Source organism: Nothobranchius furzeri, chromosome 1 (genome assembly GCF_043380555.1).
Source record: "Nothobranchius furzeri strain GRZ-AD chromosome 1, NfurGRZ-RIMD1, whole genome shotgun sequence".
In the NCBI taxonomy this organism is placed as follows: domain Eukaryota; kingdom Metazoa; phylum Chordata; class Actinopteri; order Cyprinodontiformes; family Nothobranchiidae; genus Nothobranchius; species Nothobranchius furzeri.
Window position 1 is genome coordinate 46,814,769 of NC_091741.1, and position 27,895 is coordinate 46,842,663.

Sequence of the window (27,895 nt, forward strand, 5' to 3'; positions counted from 1 at the left end):
TATCTCTCATTAGAGTACAATATTTGGCTAACTCTGTAGTAACCAGAGATGTCAAGCAAACTGGTGAAATGTCAAGAGGATATCCAGCATGCCACTTTCTTCACCCCGCCCACTCACGAAAAACAACCAATCACAACTGCTGATGTTACGGTGGACGAGTCTTTTGTCCAATAATCTTGCGCGTTCTTGAGTAAACGTCACGCTAAGGAAGAGCGAACCCTCTGAAACTGAAGAATTTGGGCCCCAAACTGAATAAAAGCAAAAGTGGATGATTGTAGTTAACATCAAATGCAACACAGATAAACCACGCTTCGGACAATCCGCTGACAAACAATGGGAGCGAACAACAGTACCCGGAGAGTGTCATTTGAGTCGGACGACTACGATAATGTAACAGTGGTGAAGGGCATACGGGTGAGTTACAGGCAAACTTTCTAACAGGTGCTGTGAAAGAAGCTAAATTAGTGAACCGAGACAATAAAGTGGCTTAGAAGGGAAGTGTTGGGCTCAAACCATCGGCTCAGACATGTGAGAGACTGGAAACTTCCATTCACAGTTAAAGTGGAAGCAGACTAAAAAAAAGTTCAGAACTAAAGAAACTGCAAGCTGAGTCTGAAAGTGAAGTGAGGTTTAGACACCTGAATTGTGGAAATAATTCTGTATCTGGCTTACGATGACAAAACTCACATTATTTAGCGCTTGAGGCATGTTTTTTTTATTTTTTTATTTACCGATGAGGTGTTTGTGACGATAACATTATATAGTCACGCAGCCTGGTATTGTTTACCTGCGCCTTTCTCAGCTGTTGTTAAAAATACACGGAGAGGAATTAGCCAATCAGATAAGGCTGCTGTCTGTCATTAGCCAAGGTTTATGTGAGGAAGCTATTGTTTAATCCTGTTTATTTTGGTCGATTTCTATAATAAAATCTACTACCTCATAGCCGGTTTTTATTTGATCAGCAGCTTAAGGTTATAGTGATGCATTTTAATTTTAATTTAATTATTTCTTCTAAAAACTAGGATGGAAATACGATCAGTTCTATTAGTACATAATACATGTTAGCCAGCATAAAAGTCACAAATTAGTACTATTCTGTTTCCTAAATAAAAGTTTAATTGCTGCGTAATATGTAAATAAAACCAAATAATGTAAAAGTAACTGGTGCAGAAAAGTCTGGAAACAAAATATATAATGTGTTCAGATGTACAGGTGAGCTTTGTTTTAGTTGTCTCTAAATTATTTTGGCAAATCCAAGAGAAAGTACGGTATCGAATGACAGATTTTTTTTAGCAGAAAAGAGCTCCAGTAGACTTTTAGAATAAGGGTAATTAGTTGTGTTTTTCTTTCCCGTTTGTGTAAAAGTAGAGTTGTTCTTGTGTGTACTGTATTGCATTCATAAAATGTTATAGAGGTGGAACTTACAAATCATCATTGCAGCAATCACTGTGATTAAAAAAAATAAAATAAACTGGCCCCCTTGTTAAATGTCAAGTTGTTGTTAACTGAAATACTCAGATATATTTGGTATTAACATTAACAGAAAAACTGCAGTTTTTTACACTTCAAGCATCTTGTTCAGCCTGTCGTGCTTTTGTTTAGTTTTCTTTCTTTTCCCCTACTTTGCTGTTGCTTTTGGCCACTTGTTCAATAAGACAAAGTGTGACATTGTTGGAGGTCATGTCAGGTGTGTGTTCTTCTAAAGGTCTTTCTTTGTCGTTTGCAGCTCTCTGAAAATGTCATCAAGCGAATGAAAGGGCCTGCTGCTCCTTCAAAACAAAATAATGCCTCCTCTCCCCCACCCACCATCTCTGCTCCTCCTCTGCTGCAGCCTGTGCCTCCACTCGTTGACCCGTTCACCTCCTTGCCTCCTCCCCTTCCTCTCGTTGCTCCTCCATCTGCCGCAGAGACTGCGGCTGCACCTCCTCAACCCCCTACAGAAAAGGTAGTGACATCCAACACAACTGATCTGAAGCTTGCACCTTCAGTATCCTCAGCTGCTGCCAATGCTGTTGCTGATCCTGCTTTTAAGCCTGTAGCTACACCTCCTGCTTCTGTTGATGCAGTAACTTTGTTAACACCTCCCTCTCCTCCTGCTCACACTGAAACACTTACTTCAGCTCCCTGTCGTGCTCCAGCTGTGGTGGAAGCACTCACATCACTTGCTTCTCCCTCTGTGATTGATCCTTCTCCTATAAGCCAACCCATTGCCACTTCTTCTCCATTAATCAAACCTATTGCACCTCCTGCTTCTCCATGTGTTCCTGATTTCACACCACCTCACCCTCCTCTTGTAAAGAGTGAACCCATCCCCTCATCCCTTCTTTTTGATTCAGAGCCCCTCTCATCCCCACCTGTCTTCAAGCCTGTCACAATCTTGCCAGCACCCCTCCTTCCTTCAGGGGACTCTTTGCCCTCACAGGCCGCTGAGCCTTTAGCTTCACCTCCTTTTCCCGAGTTTACTGCTGCTAGTGAACCAGTTGCACCTCCTCCACAGCCCACAGTGGAGCCATTATCACCTGCTCCAGTCTTCAAGCCAGTGGCAAGGGCTGAATCGAGTCCAGCTCCACCACCTGCTGCAGCAGTGGGTGAGTTTTATTCCAGGTTGCTGAGAATTTGTGTTTGTTAAATGGAAAAACACAAAAATCCAACCTATTGTTCTGGTATAAGATTTTAATTGAAGCTTTATAATCAAGGAACTAAATAAGTTGGTGCTTTGGTTGCATGGGATTTCATATTTCATACTTTATTTATTTATTTTTTTTATTTCAGCTAATTGATTAGCCTCTGTCTATTTCCTTTCTAAAACTGTATTAAAGCTCATTTAGAAATTGCAAAAGATTATCACTATTTGAATAGTTTTTAAATACTCAATTGACATCTGCAACATGTTTAATTAGAAGGCAGAGGTTTTGCAGGACTGAACTTGCCATGGGTTTATTAAGGATTTTATTTTGATTGTGTTTATTGTGTGGGTGTAAACTGCAAGCCACCTTAAGCCGCTTGTCTCCAACTTTTCATGGAGATTATAATTAGTCTTAATTTTAAAAAAGTGCCTTGCAGTAGCTGCGGCCATTTTATGATTTATTGCCACCCCTTAACTGTTTATGACATGATTAATTCATTTCTGAACCTGGGAGAGATTGTTGAGAGAGTAACATAATGAATGCAGACTGAAATAATCTTCCAGACTTTCTTTGGTATTCTCTAGGCCTACTTTACTTGTAGTAAAAAGTACTTTATGTAGTACTTTATATATCCAGCTAAAGCACGTTGCAGACATTTACAGCTTAAAAGGAAGAATAAGGATATTTCATCTGACATTAATAGTGCAAAAAGCAAAACTTTCATGAAACTGATCAGAAATGTGCTTTTTGAACCAAACAACTTCATGGCCAGCTAAAAATCCTTCAAAGCAAACTTTAAGTTGTATTGTCTGCTTAGAGTTGCTGCATGAATCTGATCTTGCAGAGGACATCTGAAGGTTACCTGTTCATCGTTCAGAAGGGATGTAGATCCTTTCTAGGGTGGCATCCGTGATGTGGGCAAGCTCTTCCATCCTTGGCTGTGCTCACTTAGTAAGGTAATTAAAAAAAGGCCAACTTATGCCACGCTACGCTGGCTCTGGTGATTAAAACAACACCTCTGCTGTTTACTACAACAAACGTGCAGGCATCATTAAGTGTGTGTGTGTGTGTGTGTGTGTGTGTGTGCGTGCATGTGTGTGCATTTCTTTTATTTATCCTTCAAGCTCCCATGAGCAGTTGGTGTCTTACCTGCACTGGACAGCAGCTAGAAAATGCACTGCTTGCAAAATGATGGAGGGTTTGCAAAATGGGCCGTAAACGACAAGAAGAATGAATTTTTCACTTTGTAAAATAACTGCGACTCCCTAAAATAACTCGAAAAACTTGTGTAAAGTTCTTTTTACCGGGATACATTTTGTGGCCTGCTGTAACATATTTTATCTAACTTTGGCCAAAATGAGGCAGTACAAAAATCCCACACAGCTCCTCTTGGAAAAAATCCTTTAAGATGAGGAGGTGTTGCAACAAACTTCTTCCCATGTTTTACTCATAATCAGGCTTGAGCAGCCTGTGTGTTTATCAGGGCCCACACTATATCACAGTCGTTTGTTTTTGCAAAAATAAAGTTAGAACTTTATTATTTGATCTGTTTTCAGATCAAATGAATGTTGTGAGAGCATCAGAGTTAGGTGTTGTATAAGTTGTGGAGTGTGTTAGAAAGCACTTCTTGAGTATAGCAGAGGAATCATTTTGTAAAGTGACACTTTTTAAGTAGACAATTTGCATACAAGTCATCTGCTGAAGAACATTTAGCTCCATCTTAGTTATTTATTTTTTGGTTTTGTCTACAAGCACTTATTTGGAATTAAAAAGGAAAAGGTTAATTGGGACCAGTAGACATAAATGACCTCTCCTGTAGAGCAGATCAGCAAAAAACTGGTTTCCTGCTCTAAGTTTGATGCTTTTTTATGCAATTTTCTTTTAACATTAAAGTATGTGTTTGCTCCTGATGAGGACCTGAGCTGTTATTAGACCATGTGTCTGTGTGTGGACATCCACAGCGGCGTCCATGTGAGGGGACTTCAGAGCTGCATTTAGACTCAAGGTCACAAAGTATTATAAAAGTGAGGAAAAGTCAACTTGTACGATTGATCATGCCTGAGCATGCTCTTTTTAAGGAATACAAGCGAAAGGTGTGATGAATGTGAATGTGAATCTCGTTAAAATGTTGCAAAGTTCAGCCCAATTCTCAAAGGGTGCAACCTTAATGAGGCAGACATTGATTATGTGTGTCCACAAGAGTTGGGTATCGAGTGAGGTTCTCAGCAGGTCGGCCGTCTCTAAATCATGCCCCAAGTAAGTATGTGTGCTGATTACGCCATAGTCAAGGTTGAACCTCCTACACCTTCTCCAATGTGCTATAAATATTCATATGCTGGAGCCCACACACGGTTCTGGACTAATAGTCTGTTTAAAAATGTCTCCCAGGCGTAGCAGAAAGAATGGGAAGACGAGAGAGAAAAAAGTTGGTGGAAACTTGTGACACGTAATTCTCAGTTCATAACTTTCCTGTTGTTTTGTATAAGTGATCAGTTAAGCCTTTGAGTCTAGATCAGGGGTGTCAAACTCAAACTCACACGGGGCCGAAATGAAACTCTGGGACGGAGTCGAGGGCCAAACTTAATATTTTTTGAAGAAGTGACGGCAAATTTACACATTTTCTTTATCAACATATATGCAATTTTGAACCTTTAAATTTGGAAACAAACTTATTTCTGCATTAACACTGAATGTGGAATAACCAAATTACACACGAGCAAGTCAGTTTTAAATAAAAGGCATCAGTGGTATTCATTAATTGTGGTATAATCAGCATTTTTAAAATCTATTCAGGATTTATGTTTTCTTGATTATTCATTTTTCTTATTTTTTATTCTCCTTTTTTTCTCCTGTCATACGTGTCATCGCTGCTGTGACTTCTAGCTTTCCCCACTGAGGAACAATAAAGGGATTTTCTATTCTATTCATCTATCTGCAGCCTTTCCACTTCCTGTTTACTGTAGGTTAAATCTTTTCTCACGGGCCAACAACAAAATAAAATATCATTTTATCTTAAATGAAAATGCAACATCTCACCTGTTAACTTTCATGTTTTGGAGCAGAAAAAGAGCATAAAACCAACATATTTAAAGCTCAGTTTGCTCCACTGGTTTACTGTGATGCTCACCTGTTCCAGCCAGATACCTGCATCATGGGGTTGATCTGAGCTGAGGAGGAGACTCCTGTTGTTTTGTTTATCTTCATCATAATAATGACAACATTAGATGACAACAGGTGCTCACATAGGTTTGTGCTGCTGAACATGTCTGAGCAGCTTGACCACGTTGTTGTGTGTCGGGGAGGAAACACAACGACAGCAGCCACAGAGTCATGCTGGTTTGAGCGTGTCGCTGCTCGCTGGAGTTATATCAGCTCTTTCTGGACGTTAGTTGGAAAACTTTCTCTTTCAGTCGTGAACACATTACTGAGCGGCTAGAATCTCCGTTTCTGGGCTTCAACGTCAGAAAATAGCTGAGTGAACTCGGCGCTGAGTGCGAGAAATGTTTAGTTTGTCCGAGACAGCGGAGCTGCAGACACCGGCAGCAGACGCTGGAAAAACACAAAGGAGGGGGCGCTTCGGCTCCGCGCTAACGCCGCAAAGCATCATGGGAGTTAAAGTCTTTGCGGTAAAATCGGCCAGCGGGCCACTTTTAATATATTTTTGATATTTATCTCGCGGTCCACATAAAAATGCTCCGCGGGCCGCATCTGGCCCGCAGGCCTTGAGTCTGACACATGTGGTCTAGAACATAGAGTTGTGTTAGCAAAGACTGGGAATAAAGAGGAAATCAGACAATCAGAGTGGCATCAGGACACCAGCCCTTGGCAACTTTTTCCTTTCTGTTTTCCATCCGTTTTGTGGAATCTGTGGGGTGACTCAACGAAGAGCAAGGTAGAAACGTGAGGAAGTGGTAATGTTACAGATTATGCCCTCCACGCGGGTCCCGGGGTTAATGAAACTTCTGATGAGAAATGCAATTTGCCTTTGTCTATTATCTCCACTGCCAATAGCCTGTGCTCCACTGCCTCGCCGCCGCCTCTGTGGGTTTTTCCATAGGGTGCAGTGATTGGTGGAAAGCAAAAGGAGGGAGACGCGTCTAAAAAGATGATGAGTTTTTAATCTTTTTAACATTTACATGTCCTACTCAGGATTGACAAGGTCTCTGTCAATCTGGAATTGTCTCCGACCCTAACCAGCTTCCCTCAAGGACCCCAGACAGTGTTTATCATATCAGTACCTGTTCTGTGGCTGACCCCGTGGGCTCGCCAGCCATCTGAAGCCTCTCTTTGCAAAGCTAGAGAGGAAATGAAGAGTTGTCTGCGCTTGCCTGAACTTAGAGGACTTTGAAATTTTTACTTTTCATGGCACTCTTCAAGAGGGCCTGCTTTGAAAATGCAGATGAAAGCTACTGTAAGAGGGACTACTTGATTTTAGTGTCAAGGGCACGGTGCATTAAACACATTCTGTGTTGTATTTAAAGAGTTTCCTATACATGATTACATTTTGGGGACCCTACCTCGACACTAACATCCATGAGGTTTTTGAATTTCAAACTGGTGCTAAAACTACAAACACTTTAGGCAAAATAGTTGTTCCATGTTTAGATTATATTACTGGTGACTCGATATAGTGGCAGATCCTCCGTCAGGTGTTCAGGTTGTCTCTTCTGTCCTAGCACAGCTGTAATTAGTCTCTCCTCTGCAGTGAGATCAATGATACGTGTTAGTGCAGTCAAACATGATGGATATTATTCTTCCACACTCTGGACAGCATTCGACAGCAGTGTGTGCCTCTAAGGATGCACTCGAAAGTAGAAAGTAGTAACCCTTCATTTTGTTAGTTTTAGTGTTTCCAAACCCCTTATTTCCAAACATTTATCAGCTGTCGTGCTTCATAGGTGTTGTTATTGTTTGCTACAGAAAAGAAAATGGTCTATGTTACATAGAATTTCAATTTTGAGGAGGTTATATTTAAAACCAATCCATTGAATGTCAGTGGTCCAAGTTATTAAGCAATTTAATTGCTGTCATTTTAAAATGTATCGATAAGATTCAGAAAGCCCTGACTATCCCCGCAGGTGTGTTAGATGAGAGATCAACAGTGAACAGCTTTTAAACCACCAGTGTGTCTGAATGCAGAACCAGAGCATAGCTGATTAAAATAAATGACTTTGCATATTCCTGGTCTTGGTGTTTTCTCTTAGTGTTAATCTGATTTAGGTGTAATGAGGTTTCTGTGGCCTGCTGTTACCACGTTACCAGGTGATAATAGACTCTGACAATGGGGATTATCCCATCTAACTAATGTAGTGGGAGGCTAATCTTGACACACTCACACACTTTCCTCCTCCATCACTGCAGTGTTGCAGTGCACCGCATGCCACTTCAGTCTTCAGAGCACGTTTTTGGGGCTGGTGGCTGGCCGGCATCTTTACTTTCATGCTTAATTACCTGCTAAGATAGAACAGCGAGGACAAAGAGTACACGTATGTCGGCAGTGACATGATGTATGTAGTCAGGGTGGTGCTGAAGGTTTGATGTTAGGATAAAGGATGTGTGTATGACATTTTACTATTATTATTGTGTGTGTGTGTGTGTGTGTGTGTGTGTGTGTGTGTGTGTGTGTGTGTGTGTGTGTGAATAATATAAGATATTCAGGGACATGTTAATCTTTCACACAACACATTTTTTAACTGTTCTGTTTGTTTTCTTCTAATGGGAAATGATTCATCATTCTTGACCAATCACATTTGAGGACCATGTAAAATATTTAGGCAAATAAGTATTTTCATTCTCTATATTCAACATTTTATAACAGCTTTGTTAATTTGTACATTTAGTAAACAAATCAAGTTTCACCACGCTGAACATCACTTTCTGAGATAATTGTATAATTTCAGTGTGGAATCATTATTTTTTGTCTTATTTTCTTTTATGTTTAGTTTTGTTTCTTTATGGCAGATTTTTCTTTGCAGATATTTTGAAGCATTTTTCTGCTTACTCAACCCAGTTCCCTTCATTCATCCGTTTGCTTTTGCTCCTGTTCTTGTTCTGTTTTTAGTGAATGAAGAGGCTCTGAGGAAGAAGATCACTGATGAGCTGAGTAAAGGCTTCGAGCAAGACAGGGCCAAGGCCAAGCAAGAGATGCAAGCATGGTAAAACACACACACACACACACACACACACACACACACACACACACACACACACACACACACACACACACACACACACACAGGGTCTTTTAACTCATTCACTGGCAATGACGACTAAAGTCGTCATTTACATGTTTTTACTGTTTGAGCATCGGAACGAGCCCCCGCGCTGATAGAACAAACATCTCAGCCCTGAAGCCGATCTTCATCCGCATACGTCACACATCACATGATCAGGAAGCAAAACATCCATGTGTTAGGAGATCGTTTTGGGCCGTTCCTGTAAAAAAAAGTGCGGCGCGAACCGGAAAAGTGTCTGCCGATCACAATTCGACAACGGATTATGAAAGAACGGATAACGCTCGAAACACACGGACTCTTCCTGATGTAAGAGGTGAGTCTCCTCTTTGTCTTGGTTGTTTAGGCATCGACATCATCCTAGTGCGCAACGTTCTGTGACTCTTAAAAAAAACAGTAAAAACGGTCAGAAATGCTGGCAGCGAAGCCTGTTAGTGATCAGTAAACGGCTGGCAGTGAATGAGTTAACAATCCAATCTTATTGTTTTGCAGAATGTTTCTTGTGTAACAGAAATTTTAAAAAGAGATTTTTGGTATGGAGCCAAACATCTTGGCTGTTCCTTTAGACATCTCTTCCCTCTTTGTTTCTTCCAGTTAGAATCAGGCACCACACAACTGTCAGGTCTATGTCTTTTTCCAGGTTTTTTAAACGAATTAAGGACTTTTTTTTAAGGTGAACACGTTTCTCTTCCATTAATAGTCAAAAAGGTCAACATCCGTCTTTCCGATCCCTACTGTTTTGAATTTACATCTTTTCCGAAGTACCTCAGCACTTTTCCTTTTCCTCTTTATCTGATGCCCTCCTGTCCTCCTGCTCTCTTGCAATCAATTAATCATGTCTTAGTAAGGAGGGCACAATGCTGAGATAATTTCCTGCATGCAGAGGGGTGATCCATTAGCACTGCCTGATGAAGAAGCATGCTCTTTATTTTTGCTTTTTGAACATTTTTCCCGTCACCCTTCACCCTCTGGCTTCTTTGCTGCCTTTTTAACTCTAAACTATTTTTGGCCGATTCTCTTGAATTCACGTCAGTAAAATCCCAACAGTCCAAGCTGATCAGTAACTTTGGATTGGAGAGAAATAAAACTTTTTTCTCTCCTCATGGTGGGAAAGTTGTGCTCCACCAACTTTTTCAGGTTCATTCAGGATGAGAGAAATTGACAACCAGAAATATGTTTATTGACTTATTTTTCCTCTTTCAAAGACTTTTTGTAACTGCATTATTAACAGCTGTTTTATGAAGTGCAAAACATTTCCTAGTGTTGACATTTCTTAAATGCATATATATTTACTTTTTATTCTTATTTAAGCATGTGTTATGTAAAAAACTAAAAAGGAATTCTATACAAGTTTTCAGACAAAATTGAATAAACTGAAAACAGATGCATTACTAGCGACAACCCAACTGCAGCTGCACGTGTTTGCCTGTTTCACCTTGCTTCAAAAACAGTTAATGAAAAGGATGAGTCCATTCTGTCCTGTTCAGTATTGCTGTGTAAAAATTTTCTGGGATTTTGAGGATTTGTGGAATTCCAATTAGGCACGATTCCATCTGTTTGGCTGTACTGCCATAAATGAACTCCAGAGATCTGGCTTTGCATATTTTGCTCTGGTAGAAGTGAAGTAGGGGCTCTGAGCTCCGAGTTTATTTAGGTGCAGCCTAAACTAATTTGTGGGAATATGCGGGTGCAGAGAGCAGATTTGCCTCCACTGCTTCTCTGTGAGGCATCAGAGCAGAACGACACAGAAAAGGAAGAGAGAGAAGATGGGATGAGGGTAAAAGAACTCTCACACCAACCCATCACTTCTCCCTTTGTCATGAAGCACCAGCTCTTTACTTTTCTGGACACTCTCTGCGACTTAGCATTCCTTCTTGTGTCAGCTCCTCGTCCTCTTTCTTTTGATCAAACTTTGAAACCTTCTTTTTCCTTCATTTTTACGTTTCTCTGTCTTTTCTTCTGTAGTTCTCAATCTATGTTTCCCACATTTGCTATGTTCAGAACTGTTATCAAACTCTGTGTGTGTGTGTGTGTGTGTGTGTGTGTGTGTGTGTGTGTGTGTGTGTGTGTGTGCGTGTGTGTGTGTGCCTGTGTTGAGTAACTCAAAGGTTAGCTGTTTTTGTGGAACTTCTGCCCGTTATTTCAGCATGTGGTTGGGCAGCCTGTGCTGGCTGCAGCTGTATGCCAGACTTCTGAGTGAGAACACTGACCTTCTCGCAGAGCTTCTGCGTTAACCAGCCACTCTGTTGAATGATTTACTGATCATATTGTGTTTGTTTTTATTTAAATGTATTTAAATGTTACAGTAGTATTCACATTTTCATTAACAAAGACCTGTCTACACACACACACACACACACGCACGCACACGCACACACACACACGCATGCACGCACGCACGCACGCACGCACGCACACACACACACACACACACACACACACTATGGAGGGATGGAAACAGCTAAATTATTACTATTTAGTTTAAAACTTACATCAGAGAATGTGTATCAAATTTGAAAAATAATTTAGATTTACTTGCAGTTGCATCTTTTATTTCATGCTTCATGCTTTAGGTTATTTGAAAAGACAAGGTGATGTTGACAAAATCGTGAGGACAGACAAGAGATAAATGGGAAAATGATCAGGTCAGAAAAAGCCAGCCTCCTCTATATATGTCACAAGGAACATTTACATTCTGGGAGTTGCTCACCATGGCTTCCTACATGGGAAGGCGTTACTGACGTTGCTGCCAGGAGAGAGCAAAGCGTGTCTCGGCTTGTAGAAGCTAACCATTAGCATCTCCACAACATAGTGAAACAAGTTGGTGCTTAATATTTGTGGAGATAACACTTCAGTGTTGTAGTTTTTACCCAAGAAAGAATGATGAATGGAAGCAGCGTAAGAGTTGTGTTGTTGTTAGCCAATCAGAGTTGAGATGTTTGCTTATGAATATTGATGAGTAAGACTTGTAATCCAGTCATTCTTTTGATGCCTCCTTTTAAGCCATTCATACTAGACCACAGTAGATATTGAAACAATTAGTAAGTGAGACCTTCACCATAACTTTCTTCCACCATTTTATTAAAACTGCAGTCAGATAGGGTGTATGCATGTGTTCTTGTGTGTGCATACGTGTGTGGGAGAGACCATGCTTCCATAAAATATTCATAACCAACATTCTGAAACATTATTTCAACATCAATATTGCATCAAGCTCTAAATGCATTTGTTTCAAAGCACCTGGGTTTACCATTGTTATGCAGTTTGCCTGATATTTTAGTGTGTGCACATTTTGTGAAAATAAAAGGCTGTGTGTGTGTGTGTGTGTGTGTGTGTGTGTGTGTTTGGGGGGGAGGTGGGACGATGGGTATTAATTCAATGCCTTTTTTTAAGAATATTTTTACAAGTGTAGTAATTAATGTTCACCCCTTAAGGACTCGGGGGTGATGTTTTAATGGATTTTCCATTCGTAGGATTGACCATAGCTAATTATTTTTATCATGTCTGTAGTTACAGTTCAATAAATACCAGTGCTTGTTTTACTTGGCAATACTTTATGAAATAGGCAGAGTCTTTAGTGAGAGAACTTTCCTCTCTAATAAAGAAACACTTAACTGTTAATGAAATATGTAAACATAGATCACTTTTGCCTCAGTATAGATTTTGGCCATGGATAGGAGATAGTAATGTCTGTAAGTTATAAGTTGTGTTAAGGTGAGTAACAACCAACCAGACAACGTAAACGGTAAAAACCACACATATGCTCGGTTCCCCAGCAGTGTTGTCCAACACTGTGGCAGCAGAAGCTCAACAGGTTGAGCGGGTTGTTCAGTATATGGAAGGTTACAGGTTCGATCCCAGCTCTGGACAAAGAGTGCTGCTGTTGTGTCCTTGAGCAAGACACTTTCCCACCTCGTCCGCTGGTGGGACTTTGTCAGTGCGCCCCAGGCCACCTGTGGCTACAGTGTAGCTCATCACCATCAGTGTGTGAATGTGTGTGTGAATGGATGAATGATACTCTGTAGTGTAAAGTGCTTTGGAGTCCTGACTCTGAAAGGTGCTATACAAATGCGGGTCATTTATCAATAATGTAATATTGATAATGCTGAATGTGATTCTTCTAACTTCTAGCTGGAATAAATAGATTTCATTAGCCAAAACTCTAATTTTCTTTTAGATATGCAATTGGCTCTGGTAGATTATTGTTGTGCTCTTCTTTTTCACTAAACTATAGAAGTCCTTGTTAAAAATGTCTGTTCAAGGAAGAGCAAACAAGCAAAAGCATCTAAAGGTTTTCAGTTCCCACTTCCCAGGGTCATTTAATGCAGTTATAGCAAAATCAAGGTGGCCCTGAACAAAGTGCCAGGGTTGTGGTAAATTGGTAGTAATTTCCAACACCCAAATAAGCTTTCAAGCACTGAAAAGGTAATCTTTTTTATTTGTTCTCTCTTTGTGTACCTTTGTTTAAGTCACAGCTTTAAAGGAAGACACAATGAATTCAAACGTTTTCCGTTATAAACCAATCCTACTTCATTTTGTTTTTCCTTCTTTCTGTTTTAAGAATCAGCCCAACGATCAATTGCATCAACAGTTAATTAGCAAAGATTATCCTCTGCTACTCAAGCCAAGCCAGAAAACAACATTTGTCTATTCTCTAAAGGCGGGATACTTTTCCCTTCTCCGGCTTAGCTATTGTCTATTTCCTCCCTCTGTCTGACTCAACCATTCTCTGTGTCAAAACCCCCCTTCCCTCCCAGTGCCAATCTTCTACAGTCGAATGAAAAATGCATTCAATATCCCAGAGACAGGGCAATAATGACTGGAAAGCAATAGAGGTGAAGCAGACAGATAGCATCTAGCTAGTGATAGCAGTCTTTGCTTGGGTTAGCACTTGTGAGGAAGTCTGTAGGTTTTTACCTTTGCTCTCCCCCTATTTTTCCCCTCATTGTAGTTTTTTACTCTTGTGCGACTTTTTTCACAGAAAAGCAAAAGGTATATTTTTAATTTAACTGTGTTTTGTTTTAAATGTTGCTGGATATCTTTAAGAGTCCCTTCCTGAAATTTTTGTTTTTCTCTTCTAGCCCAAAACCAATCATCCAAATCAGAACATTTCTATTACAGTAGGTTGTCATTGGGACATATGCACTGTTTTGGTGTTTACACATGCATTTTTCCATTGAGGAGATTCAGTAGCAAAGCATTCAGAGCATTTTTATGTGTCCAGACTTTCTTCTTGTTAGATAAAAATGCATTTGTTCCAATAAAAATGTCAAAAGACTGAATTTACTGCGTTTGCTGGCCCATCTAAGTACCATTAAATACTTTTCCAAGGAAAAAAAAATCATGTTTACTGTTCCTTTTCAGTTGTCATGATCGTGGCAATAGCTAGAGCTTCTTGAGTAAAGGCAGTTTAGATGCATTAGCCGTGCAGGCAGGGAGGCGTGGATTGTGGGGGAAATGGTGAATGTAAAAGGCCATTAGGAGGCTCCCCATGTGTCTCTCTCTTTGTGTGTGTGTGTGAGTGTGTGAGTCAGAGCTGGATGATGGATGGAGTGTGCTGACGTGTGCAGCCCAGTGGACTGTGAGACTGGACATGGCTGGTCTCTCTTCGTCTCCCACCATCTCTTTTCTCCCACTCTCTGCTTCACTTCCTCGGGGCCAAACATGTCATGTCGTACCGCTCACGCTCTCTACTTACTTTCACCATCTTGCTTTCTTTTTCTTTTCTCTTTCTCCTGTCCCCTTTGTTCCAAAACATTTAGTAACATTACAGGCAGATTTAAGACATCAGGCGTGCTTTGCAACTGTGGGCTAAATGTATGTAAGTGAACTGTTTTTGCTCATGTGTCAATCAGTAGTCATCGCTGCCCATGCATTGTAATATTTTTTCAGGTGACTGAAAAAAATTTCAGTATTTTCTTCCTTTAAAAGACAAAAATCTATCATTCAGTCTGATTATTGTGCTTGTATCTAACACAGCAGAACTAGGAGTTAAAACCATGCTCATTATTCATGCCCACAGCAATATGTTTGGTAAATTATCATAATGAGCAATAGAGAAACCTGAGGAGGCTGTAAATGAGTCATAACTTGTGTTTTTATGGGTTCTGAATAAAAAATGATCCTTGGGTGGAATTCCTAATTCACATATCTGAGTGGAATGGGACACCTCATTGAGAGTGAAGGAATCTTGCATCCTATCCATATATTTCCAGGAATCAAAATGTGTCATATAATCATTTAACATTGCCTGTCACTCTGGGGCATCATCAGTCTCATCAGCCGTATCTCTTATGAGCTTCCCACATCTTTCATAGGCAGGCATTTATGAAGATCCTTGCTGTCTTCATTCCGTCCGTCATAACTCACTCTGGTGCCCGCTTTCTGTACTGTGTTTATTCTACCTTACCGCGACTGTTTGATTTCTCACAGAAGATCACTTTTAGAGGTTTCAGGGATGTTCCGCCTCATTCAATCAAGCACACTGGGGATGTGTTGCTAGGCAACTATAAGAATCCAATGACAAGGTAGAAATGGTAGTACTGATTCTGCCGAGAATGCGCTGCAACTCTCTAAGCTGTTTCATATAACTGATTATTCCTATTGATGGATACATGTATCTGCTCTGTAATTATTTACAGATGCTTCTGACCAACAGTATTATACTGCCCCATTTCTAATGCACATCAGTGTACCTGTAAAATGTTGTACATTGATGCCTAGAACATAACCGCGTAGCAACGTCAGTAATAGAAAGGAACTAAAATGAATGATTAAACATGGTTGGATTATCATCTGATTCAGAATTTTGTTGATCTAAAACATTTTAAATTTGACAAAAATCAAAACATTTTAAAGTGCTTTCACAGTAGTACTGCGTTGTGACTGATGATGTCAAGGTGCAACATTACAATCTAATAGTTTCCCCTTGGTTACGCTGAGTTTGTTGAAATCAAAAGTTATTTAGCAGTTTTAGATATTATCTTATTGGAGTTTACTAATGATTTTATGCAGGTTTGATGCAGAGAAGGCTCGGACATCAGCACAAGCTCAGACCGCAGCCCAGTCACAAGTCCAGGCCGAAGTGTCCAGGATGCTGTCCGCAGAGCGGGCCGTGGCCCAAGAGAACTTCCAGCAGGCTGTCATAAGAGAGAGGATCACCACTGAGGATGAGATACTCCGAGCTCAGATTCTTGTAAGTGTTCTATCCAGAGTTTCCTAAATGACACCTTATGTGTGTGTCTTTGTGAGTATGCAAGCACATATGTTTGTGTTTATGTTGCACCTTTTTGAAAGTAACCAACATCAGTACCATCATCTTAGTGGATGCTTGCATAACTACTCTGGTTTTATTTTAGTGGCGTTGGTCGCAAAGGAGTTAAGTACCCTCCCCGTAACCGCAAGTTCACAGGTTCACACCCCGCTCAGGTTGTCTCGACTGTTACCCACACGCTGCCTGCTGGCAGTGGTTGGAGGGACCCAGCAGAGCCTGGTGTGTACGGCAGTCATGCCCCTGCCAGTTAGCCTCATATATTGTATTGTGGGGGGTTCTATATAGCCTGGCCTGCCGGACTCATCGTCCGTCTATTCTACACTGAGGACAAGTCTGGATGCTCAGAGGCAGAGAGCACCATGAGGGGCGGGACTAGTCAGCTCAAAAATAACCAATCAGAAAAAAGGCACTAAGGACGACTGTATTGCACGATGTAGTGGTTTTGTTTTAGTTTGAGTCAAAGATGGCGTCTGGCGATGGCGCAAACATCTTTCTTTAGAAGAAAGGCCTTTGGTGCTTCTTCTTGTTGAGGTTTTAAAGATGTGTCCAATTCATTTAGAACAGAGGAAAGAGCCACAGTGAAGTCCGCTTCAGACACCATCTTTGTTGCTTGTGAGAAACTGAGCGTTGCGGTGTGTGACGTACGCTGCTCAGCGCTGATTGGCTTGGTTAGAATTCTTGGGGGGGGGGAGGGGGGGGGTTATTTCAATGGGACCGTTACCAGGCCCTTGGCATCCAATAGCATTAGCAGAGTTGCAGAGTTTGGTTGGCATGGTGACAGACGTGTCTGCCGTGCAGCAACACTGTAAACTGTAATTCATAGAAATGCTCAGATGTTGTCAACGTTCACTGCCTAAATACTCGATAGACATGAGTGCTGCTTCTGTGTAATACAAAGGATTTTCACATTTCCATGTAACCATCCTAAAGCCATACAGTAGTAAACATCTCTCCACGGTCACTCAGCATTTCCTTAGTCTGAATCAGCTCCTGTTCATCCCTCTGTTGTAATGACAAATGCTCTCAATTTGGCCAGCTTATTCCCTGTAAATTGTGCTAGACGAGCATCCCGACCACACGCTGGCAGTTTATTGTTTACTAAAGAAAACACATTTTTGTGGAGTGCGGCTGCTGTTTACAAACCTACACTATTGATTATATAGCTCATTTCACACACACATATCGCCGTAATAGAAAAAAGAATAATTTTGTTGAGAGGGTATTCCTTGTCAGTGAGCAAGTTTATGAAGAAGCAGGGCTAACATCAGAAGAAGGAAAAAAAGAGCAGGGTGAGGGATGGCAGACTGATTCAATGTTATATCCTTCAGCATCAGAGAAGAAAATGGTTTCAATCATAGGCTGTCAGGACAGAAATCGGCCGACATGAAATGAAGGTGGTTTGTAGAGTTCTTGTATGACGGTGGACATTTGATTGTGCACCTGCCTTCGTGTCACAGAATGTTCTTGTAGATATCATGGCTTGCATCTCCCTAAAGTTCTAATTCTTTGAACTTCTTCCTCCCATAAGCTTTGAAGGCATTTCTTGTAACCCTAAGGCCAACTCCGGGGCATCAGCCACCTTCAAAACTACATACAACGAAAGTCTGCATTTGCTTTTCATCCAGACCTATACACTTACACATGCTTCAATAAATGTGCGTAATTTACATTTTCTGCTAAATCCAGTTGTTATTTGTTTGTTCCATTCTTCTACAAATGTCAGAATGCATCTAAAAGTTTATTGTCAGAGGATTTAGCTGTTAAAACACACACACACACACACACACACACACACACACACACACACGGTAAGTGTGTGTAATAATTTCTTCCATATGAATGTTCTTTGGAGTGCAGAAGTTTTAATAGAATCCGACGGGTTATCAGTGAAGGTGCAGTGCAGTTTGCAGCACTCTTGTAATTGTCGAGTCACTCTTCCACGCAGCCAATGTTCTTTTCAACTGGAAATTGACTTTTTGCATTTTTTAAAGACAGCCTCTCACCCTTTGTCATTTCACTCTGTGTTCATCAGACTCAGATTTTCTGCTACCCATGGCGAGCTCAGCTTTGATGAAACCTAAAATGTGTTTGTCTGTGTGTGTCTCCATCTGCTGCTTTCTATCCTTTTTCTGCCCCTTTTTCTTTGGTGGTGAACTTCATTTATTGATGCAGAAATAGGACATAAAAACAACTTCCTAGATAATTAACTCCGCATGAGAATGTTGACCTTTTTTCGCTCATTTTCATTGGGTTGCTTTTAACAACCCGTCTCTTCAAAGTACATAAGCACCTCTGCACTGGTCACCCAGCAAATTAAATCAACATTATTGTAAAGCACATGAGCACCAGTAATTGGAAGGTGGAAGTATGCTAGGCAAAGTCAATAAGGTGATCGAGTAAGAGCTCCGGGGAGAAGTTATGGCTTGCTGTACTAAGCACATAATCTGGTGGCCGATGGAGCTTAAAGGGTGATTTGTGTAATTATTTTTCAAGCATCTCATGTTTTAGAGGCTTAACTCATTTATTTTGATCGATCAGTACATCGAAAAATCTGCATATTTTTGTGGTTTACTCTTTTCTTAGCTTATATCAAACCAAACAAAATCATTTGTTTACATACATTAACTACCTTTTGTATGCTAGTTAAAGCATTTTAATATAGTATAGTTTGAGAACACAGTTGTTTTTATGGTTTTCCTTTGCGTCAAAGTGTCCTAAACTCAAAACCGCATTTATATTGTTTTAAGTATAGACAGCTTGGGGTGTCTAGTGTACCATGCCTAAGAGTCAGCGCCATCTCCACCCTGCTTTTCTAAATTAGTAACTTAGTAATGTCCACAGAGAAACGGTTTCATGTGAGAAAAGCTGGTTTAATGCATCTTAAGCATACACACACCCTTAAATTTGCATGTCCCAACACATTTCAGTGTTGGCTGTCTATAAATGTTGGTTGAAGTAATGCCAGTCGATGTACTACTGCTAAAGTCTAATTTATATTTCACAATCAGCTCGGGTGCAGACTCGCGCACATGCGTTGAGAGAGACGTTTTACTTTCAGACGTATTTTCTGCTATATAAGTTTAATAATAATAATAATAATAATATATTATTATTATTATTATTATTATTATTATTATTATTATTATCTGTGGCCTGGGGAGTGTTGCGAAGCAACTCCACTCCAGGACAACCAGGGGCGTAGCAGTTTTTCAGAGGAGGTCCTGCTCCATTTGGAGTCATGTCTTTGCTCAACGAGTGCATTAACTTTTGTGTATTTGCATTAATATTGTGTAAACGTTTTTCAGAGACTTTTTTAAACATAGATGAATTTGTCCCTCATTTTCCTATAAAAGCAACTTCTCTCGTTCATTATTACTTGCCTCTAGCTGGCCAACCCACGGCTAACCCATATTATTTTTTTTACTGTTATCATTATCACGTTGGGTATAAACATATATATTTATTTATTTAAGACTCACTTTTCCATGAGAGAGCTTGCCAACTCTGAATCTGTCTAGGTACGTCCTCAAGCGTTGACGCTCTGTGATTGACATCTGTGCAGATGTGGATGTGCAACGCTATTGGCTAATGCTGAATGATGCTCAATTCAAGTTGCATGTGGCTCTACGATCTGGGGGATGTATTGCCTACGTTATATCACTGTACATGGTGAGACTGTCACTTTTATGGATTAAAAGAAATCATACATTATTGCTGAAAGGGGTTAAACTTCCAATTGTAGCTTTAATGTATGAATGTGTGCATGTGTGAATAAAGGAAATGATTTTATGTGCCTTGAAAAGCACTGTAGCAATTTCATCTATTAAAATAATAATATTAATAATAATAATGATCATTATTATTGGGCAGCAGTAGCTCAACAGGTTGAGCAGGTTGTCCAGTAATCGGAAGGTTGCAGGTTCGATCCCAGCTCCGGACAGAGAATTCTGCTGTTGTGTCCTTGGGCAAGACACTTAACCCACCTTGCCTGCTGGTGGTGGTCGGAGGGACCGGTGGCACCTGTGCTCGGCAGTCTCGCCTCTGTCAGTGTGCCCCAGGGCAGCTGTGGCTACATCGTAGCTCATCACCATCAGTGTGTGAATGTGTGTGTGAATGGATGAATGATACACTGTAGTGTAAAGCGCTTTGGAGTGCTTACTCTGAGAGGCGCTATACAAGTGCGGGTCATTTATCATTTATCATTATAATCATGCAATAATGTCATTCTTCAGTATTCTTCCCTGGCATTAAAAAAATATTAATTTGAGATTAATCCTATATAAAAAAGAGCAAGGAAATGAAAACATTACTCCAAACAAAAGCTAAGAAAAGTTCACTGTTGCAGCAAGTGAATGTATTAAAAAAGAAAAGTCCGTATTAAATCAGAAAATGAATGGCACTAATTGAGATGAACCCTGCTTTCATGTTTATTGTGACAGAAAAATACCCCTCTATCTATTGCAGCTGTGCTCGTGTTCTTCCAGCATGGCATTGATTTGTCCCCCTCATTAAGATACAGGTCACGGTGAGTGGTGGGACCCCATACATTCCCTTCCTCCTTCACTCACAACGAGAGCAAGGTCTATGAGTAGTTATGCTTCCCCACGCTCACCTATAATAGCCATAACCTTCACAACCACGGCTGCACCAATTACAGGGACATGCATTTGAGAGATTTGCCCCAAGACATTGGCTTAGACCAAGATTGGGTATCATTTAGGGTTTATTGATTTAGTTTCTGGTTATTTTAGTTTAAATTGTGATGTCTGTTGTATTGTAGAAGCAACGATTATATCAATAAGTGTCATGTTATAAATGCAACTGTAAGATATCTCAGAAAGTTGTTGAAAGTTGTGAAAAAAATAGTGTTTTAGAAAGTGGAAATCAATTGCAGGTAATGCAAATGATATTTTTACGAGATTTATTTTCCATTCCAACAGTTTAACACTTTCACATTAAAGATATTTTTACATTTACGTCTAGAAAAAAGGCATCTTAATTATAATTAATGACATGAAAGTTTTATGTAAGGTTCCAAGTAAAGCCAGGGTGCTCTAGTTTGCATCACCCCAGTGGGAATGCTTTTCTCCCAGTCATTCCCTTTCCTGTCAGGCTGACTGGCAGCAGGCAGCCAGCAAGTCTGTCGGTAATTGAAACTTCACACCATTGTTGGCAAGGCTGTTTGCCGTCATCGCAGGTGATGTTGGGTTTCCTGGGTTCTGTTGTCTGAAGGGAACACGTTCAACGCCAGTGGTCACACATGTAATGCCACTCAAGGGGAACCAGGCTAAAGCAAACAGAAACAAAGGCATAAACGTTGGATTGGTTTTGGAAGCTAAGCAGTGTTTATGCTTGTTCTGATGTTATGTGGTTGTTTAACCTTTTTTTGTACAATAATATTAAAAAAAAATACCAAGAGCTAGCACTGGAATAAAGGTTTCATGCTCTAGTTTACAGTTGACTGTGAGATGACAATGGGCGCTACTGCACTTTGATGTTGTTTGAGGTGCTTGTGTTATAATGACGGCATGTTTTCATTTTCAGCTGTTAACAACTGTGTGTAGAAGAATGGTGAATAATTAATTAAGCCTGATTGGTGTTTAATTGCAAAAGCAACAATAATTTAGAATGAACAATTATATTTACTCATAAGTGGGGAAAGACAAAGCAGGAAGACGCATGTAGCTATAAATGAACTCCCTAAATGAAGTCTTGTTTTTAGGTGCATGCATGTGTTAGACTTCTTTTGTTGCCATTCTGTGTCAATCTGTCAATGCAAACATCTGTAATGTAATGAAATCATAGACCTCCGCCATCCCATCTTTTTATTTTGAACAATTCTGCTCCCCACAGAGCCACACTGGTCCATTGTTCAATCAATCACTCGCTGTAGCATCGCACCTTCCAGCCCTCAGGCAGACTTTTCAATCAAACCCAGAGTCATCAATCTTTCTTCGCTCCATATCGCGGTTTGGGTGGGGTAATAGCTTTGTCTACTACTAGTAACTGGTTCAAAAACACTTAAGTCTTATATTTACTTTGTTGTGTTTCATTTGGCATCTTGGCCAGTATTTTCCTTTTAGCCAGCTGCAAGATTTTACACCCCAGAAATATTCAAACTTTCAGGCTTTCTCAGAAATTGTAATGTTGCTTTCTCCAATGAGTGTTTTTTATTATACAACAAAATAATAATAGTAGCAATTAAAACTTTGTATAAAACTGACATTTAAAATATTGTGCATTAGCAGAAGTCATTTTAATGCCAATTTCTACTTTTATTAAACTATTAGTTACTGAAAAACTGTCCTGTAAGTGTCCTAACATTCTTGTAAAGCTTCCCCACAAGGAGAATAATCTTCCAGGACACATCTTCTGTTTAAAACTTTCCACAATACACACAGATACCTAAGTGGTTTTGATCTGGCCTTTACACAAGGCCATTAGTCTGCTTGTGTTTATTTCTTAATTGTGATTTGTATGTTGTTTTTATTGTTTTTATTCTTGTTTTTAGTCTTTAACCATATTTTTAACTCTGTTTAGTCCCTGTCTTATTAATCACTGATGTATGTCTGTGCAGCTCTTTGTTGTCACCCTTGTTCCTGAAAGGCGCTTTAGAAATAAAGATTGAGTTGAGTTGAGTTTTTTTTTACTGTTTTACTGTTCAGTTTAAACACAGCTCTTCCCACATTTAGCACAATAAATACGTTTTTTATTTTGATCACTTCAAGGAGGTAATACTTCCTTGATTACTACTGAAGACCTCCCAGTTCAAGATAAAATTTAAAGTCCCATTAGTTGTCACAATGGTATTTGAAATTTGTTCTCCGCATTTGACCCATCCCCTGGGGAGCAGTGAGGGCGCAGACACAGCCGCACTCAAGATCCATTTGGTGATTGAACCCCCCCCCCACCAGTCAAACTCCTCAATGCAGAGTGTCAAGCGGGGAGGCATTGGGTCCCATTTCTAAATCTTTAGTATGACCCAACCGTGGATTTGAACCCATGTTCTCCCAGTATCAGGGCGGACTCTCATACCACTAAGCCACTGAGCTAGTCCTCAGTCTACTGATCACCAATCTTCTACCTGAGATGCAGCTTCCCCAATTAGCAGATGTTCATTAAAATCTAAATGAACATGACATCTGGTTGAATTAAGTTCTTTTGAGTGACTTTTTTGCAACAGTTACTCATCAGCTGTAGCTCAGGAGGTAGAGTGGGTTGTCCAGTAATTAGATGGTTGCAGGATTGATCCTGGCGCCCGCCAGAGAATGTTGGTGTTGTATTCTTGGGCAAGACACTTAACCCAACTTGCCTGCAGGTGTTTGTCGGAGGGTCCGATGGCATCAGCGTTTGGCAGCCTCGCTTCCATCAGTGCACCCCAGGGCAGCTGTGGCTACATTGTAGAACCCTAAATAGGTGCTGTGCAAATACAGGTAATTTACCTGTCTAGCTTTAAGGCATGGTGGTGGACCAATCCTGTTTTGGGTTTGACGAGTGAGCTCTAAATGTGAAATCTGACAAAAGAGTAAATCTCAGTACAGAATTTTTTTTGCAGCTACACTTTGCTGCTGAACCTTTCTTCTGTTCACTGAGTTTTACAAATTTTTAACTTAATTTTTTAAACAACTGTATGTAAGCAGCTGTCCAACGTCCTTGTTGCAGTACATTCGAATACAATTCCCAGTCCTGTTTATAAGAATGTCTTTAACAAAATTTTCTGCTTTCACAGCTGGGGTTAATGAAACATACCAAAAGTGTTTGCTTACTTCCTGCTCAAAATCTCACTCACTCGCACACACACACACACACACACACACACACACACACACACACACACACACACACACACACACACACACACACACACACACGCACACGCGCACCATGTCCATCCTGTCAAGAGCTCAGAGAAAATCTGTACCTGCTCCTCTTAAAATGTGTTCTATTTGATGCTTGACTGCCTTGAAAATGACTTTTGGTGAAGCTTAACATTTTTAATGTAGCAAGCACCCCACCTCTCTCACTCACACACACACACACACACACACACACACACACACACACACACACACACACACACACACACACACACACACCGCCCCCATGCTCCGTTCACCCCAGTAGTCCTCTCCATTCCTTCACAGAGGTGTAGTCTCCAGCTTCTGTAGGTGAATACTGTGTATGTACTTCAGTTGTGCACTATTGCATTTTGGAGACGGACGACTGGCTTTGCCTGATAATGGCTTGACAATTTAATTTTCCAGGTATTGAAGGAGACTTGCTGAGTTGAGAATTGATGCCTGTTGGTGGTATTTAAAGGAAATAGTTTGGGGGAAAAAGAAACCTTATCACTTATTATGTTGACATAATGCAAATCTGGGACAACAAAGTTGTAGAACTTCTTCTTAAAAATATGTTTTGGTACACTATATTGACTTTCATTTCTTCCACATGTCAAAATCCTTTAAATGCCTGAATTCAATTATTTAAATTGCTGTTAAAATAACACCTCTTAGTTTTACAGTTTTGATTTATTTGGTTTATCAGGGAGTATTTCTTTTAGCAAAAACATCAATGAAGCAAATTTATGTAATATCAGGTTGTTTTTATATTGAAATATCAAAATGACCTAAATCCACATAACAGAACATTTAAACCCCGTATTTATGGCTTTCAAATAAAAATAAATACTTTGAATTTCATGCAAGAAATAATCCTTTAGCAAAGTTTGGAACATTGTCAACGAGTCCGAAAATAAATTGTGTGGTAATTTGAAGCATTGTGTTTGTTAAAGAGAAGTAACCTCTACTTTTCTATCAGTAAATGGTTTAAAAGCCAGATTCTTGGCATGAAGTTGTCCGTAAATGCCGAACTGTGTTATATTTTTACAATGTTTGGAGCATTGCACTGTATTCTTACGCCGGGGACACACCGGCCGCCGAAGCGCCGCGAAATTGGGACCGCCTTCATTCGGCGCCCTTGTTATCCTATTCTATAGACCACATGGGCCGCCGAAGCACCGCACGCCGGCGCTCCTGCCCGCGCCGTGCAGCGATCATTTCGGCGTCTGCTCTATTTTTTTCGCGAGCAAAACAAAATAAAGCAATTAAAAATACAATTCCGCGATAGTCAAATGTGTTCGTAAACAGACACTGCAGAAAAACCACACACACACACACACACACACGCACACACACACGCACGCACGCACACACACACACACACACACACACACACACACACACACACACACACACACACACAGCGAACTTGTGTGTGTGTGTGTGACCACGTGAAGGGGTTTTGGATGTCTTTCAACCGGAGCAAACAGGACAGAGAGGCAGAAAGTTGTAGGCCAGCTATTAACAACTGGTTCACACCATAGGTTCACACACACACGTACAAACACACACACAAACAGCAAGGGGGAGGGGGGTGTCGTGGAAAAGAGCAGAGAAAAGGTGGAGAGGAAATGGAAGACACCAAGTGGTTAATAGAAAAACTACAAGGCGCGCCTCTACAGGAGCGGAGAAACAAGCGTCTGGTCTGAACTGAGGAGCAGCGAGCAGCGGCCAAATGTCATGAGCGCTTTGCCTCCTGGCGCTTCGGCGGCCGGTGTGTCCCCGGCGTTAGACTTGCGTACGTACTCACTGCAACAGATGTCAGTCAATAGGGTAGTCTGCCATACATTGTCGAAGAAGATGAAAATACATCCTTAATCTAAATAAAGGGCTTAAAGCTGCTTTCCTGAGTTTTCCCCTTTCAGAAATGATGCATGATTTTTCAGAAATCCGTAAAAGTGATTGTCTCATCATGTACTGTGATAAAACGTAAGCCATGCGTCTTTTTTTTTTTTTTTTTTTTTTTGCTAAGCACTCCCCCTGCCCTGCAGAGCTCCCTGCAATAGGAAACTGAGCGCCGACCAGAACTAACCAGTAGCGTTAGACTACCGCTTAGATGCTTCAAATTTAAGGAATACCTCGGTTGATGCAACGTTGATGAACTTTTCAAGGACAAGTAAGTCTCTAAAATATAAATATATGAGAACACAACATGACATGAGAATAATACTCATAAAACAGTGTGTTTTAGCGCTATTTGTCGGCTACAGAAGCACATTTATAAACAGAAACGTGAAGTCGCCATCTTAAAAAAACAGAGCAACAGACTGTTTTGTGTCATGTGCTTGTCAGCCACTAGATGGTGCCACCGTAATAGAGAAATGCTCTGGAAAGAAGCTTTAAGTACCTTATCTGCTCTTGACTCAAAGAAAAGCCCAAGTCGTAATAGTCCAAAGTTGATGCCAAAGTAGTTTCAAACGAGGTGTTGACAAATTCGTTTTGCTCAGTCGCAGTAACATCCTGCCCACCAAACCAATAGAGAATTGTGATTGGCCAGCCACCAGACTAGCTGTGACTGTGGAGGTTCCAGTGGAGCGTGGCTAGACTGATATGCAGAGAAAAATCACTTTGTTTCAGCAGCTGACAGTGTAGATTTGTAGGTTAGTGTATTCTACCATCACAGATAACTTTTAGCACAGCAGTGCCACATCAAAATTTGCTCGTATTATGAAAGCACAGCATTAAAGGTGCTGAGCTGCCTGCCTGCAGTCCAGATATTCTTTCTTTTATATTTTGTTTTTGGACCAAAAATGTGATGGGAAACTTCATACTTGAGCAGTTTTTGTTTATTAAAAAAAAAAAAATATATATATATATATATTCTGCACTCCCTGTATATATATATATATATATATATATATATATATATATATATATATATATATATATATATATATATACAGGGAGTGCAGAATTATTAGGCAAATGAGTATTTTGTCCACATCATCCTCTTCGTGCATGTTGTCTTACTCCAAGCTGTATAGGCTCGAAAGTCTACTACCAATTAAGCATATTAGGTGATGTGCATCTCTGTAATGAGAAGGGGTGTGGTCTAATGACATCAACACCCTATATCAGTTGTGCGTAATTATTAGGCAACTTCCTTTCCTTTTGCAAAATGGGTCAAAAGAAGGACTTGACAGGCTCAGAAAAGTCAAAAATAGCGAGATATCTTGCAGAGGGATTCAGCAGTCTTAAAATTGCAAAGCTTCTGAAGCGTGATCATCGAACAATCAAGCGTTTCATTCAAAATAGTCAACAGGGTTGCAAGAAGCGTGTGGACAAACCAAGGTGCTTAATAACTGCCCATGAACTGAGAAAAGTCAAGCGTGCAGCTGCCAAGATGCCACTTGCCACCAGTTTGGCCATATTTCAGAGCTGCAACATCACTGGAGTGCCCAAAAGCACAAGGTGTGCAATACTCAGAGACATGGCCAAGGATAGAAAGGCTGAAAGACGACCACCACTGAACAAGACACACAAGCTGAAATGTCAAGACTGGGCCAAGAAATATCTCAAGACTGATTTTTCTAAGGTTTTATGGACTGATGAAATGAGAGTGTCTTGATGGGCCAGATGGATGGGCCCGTGGCTGGATTGGTAAAGGGCAGACTCAGACGCCAGCAAGGTGGAGGTGGAGTACTGGTTTGGGCTGGTATCATCAAAGATGAGCTTGTGGGGCCTTTTCGGGTTGAGGATGGAGTCAAGCTCAACTCCCAGTCCTACTGCTAGTTTCTGGAAGACACCTTCTTCAAGCAGTGGTACAGGAAGAAGTCTGCATCCTTCAAGAAAAACATGATTTTCATGCAGGACAATGCTCCATCACACACGTCCAAGTACTCCACAGCATGGCTGGCAAGA

At 40.5% G+C, this 27,895-nt stretch overlaps 1 protein-coding gene across 2 annotated transcripts in view; it reads left to right on the top strand.

Annotated features, from left to right (window-relative positions):
• The first annotated feature begins 201 nt into the window (after positions 1–201).
• chchd3a (coiled-coil-helix-coiled-coil-helix domain containing 3a) overlaps positions 202–27,895 on the top strand; it is a 76,783-nt gene continuing 49,089 nt past the window's right edge. For both annotated transcript variants that reach the window (XM_015959210.3, XM_054739725.2), the window contains exons 1-5: positions 202–414; positions 1,727–1,945; positions 2,498–2,588; positions 8,689–8,782; positions 15,875–16,055. In XM_015959210.3, coding sequence (XP_015814696.1) covers positions 334–414; positions 1,727–1,945; positions 2,498–2,588; positions 8,689–8,782; positions 15,875–16,055 — 666 coding nt within the window. In that variant the 5' untranslated portion in view covers positions 202–333. The remainder of the gene's footprint in view (positions 415–1,726; positions 1,946–2,497; positions 2,589–8,688; positions 8,783–15,874; positions 16,056–27,895) is intronic.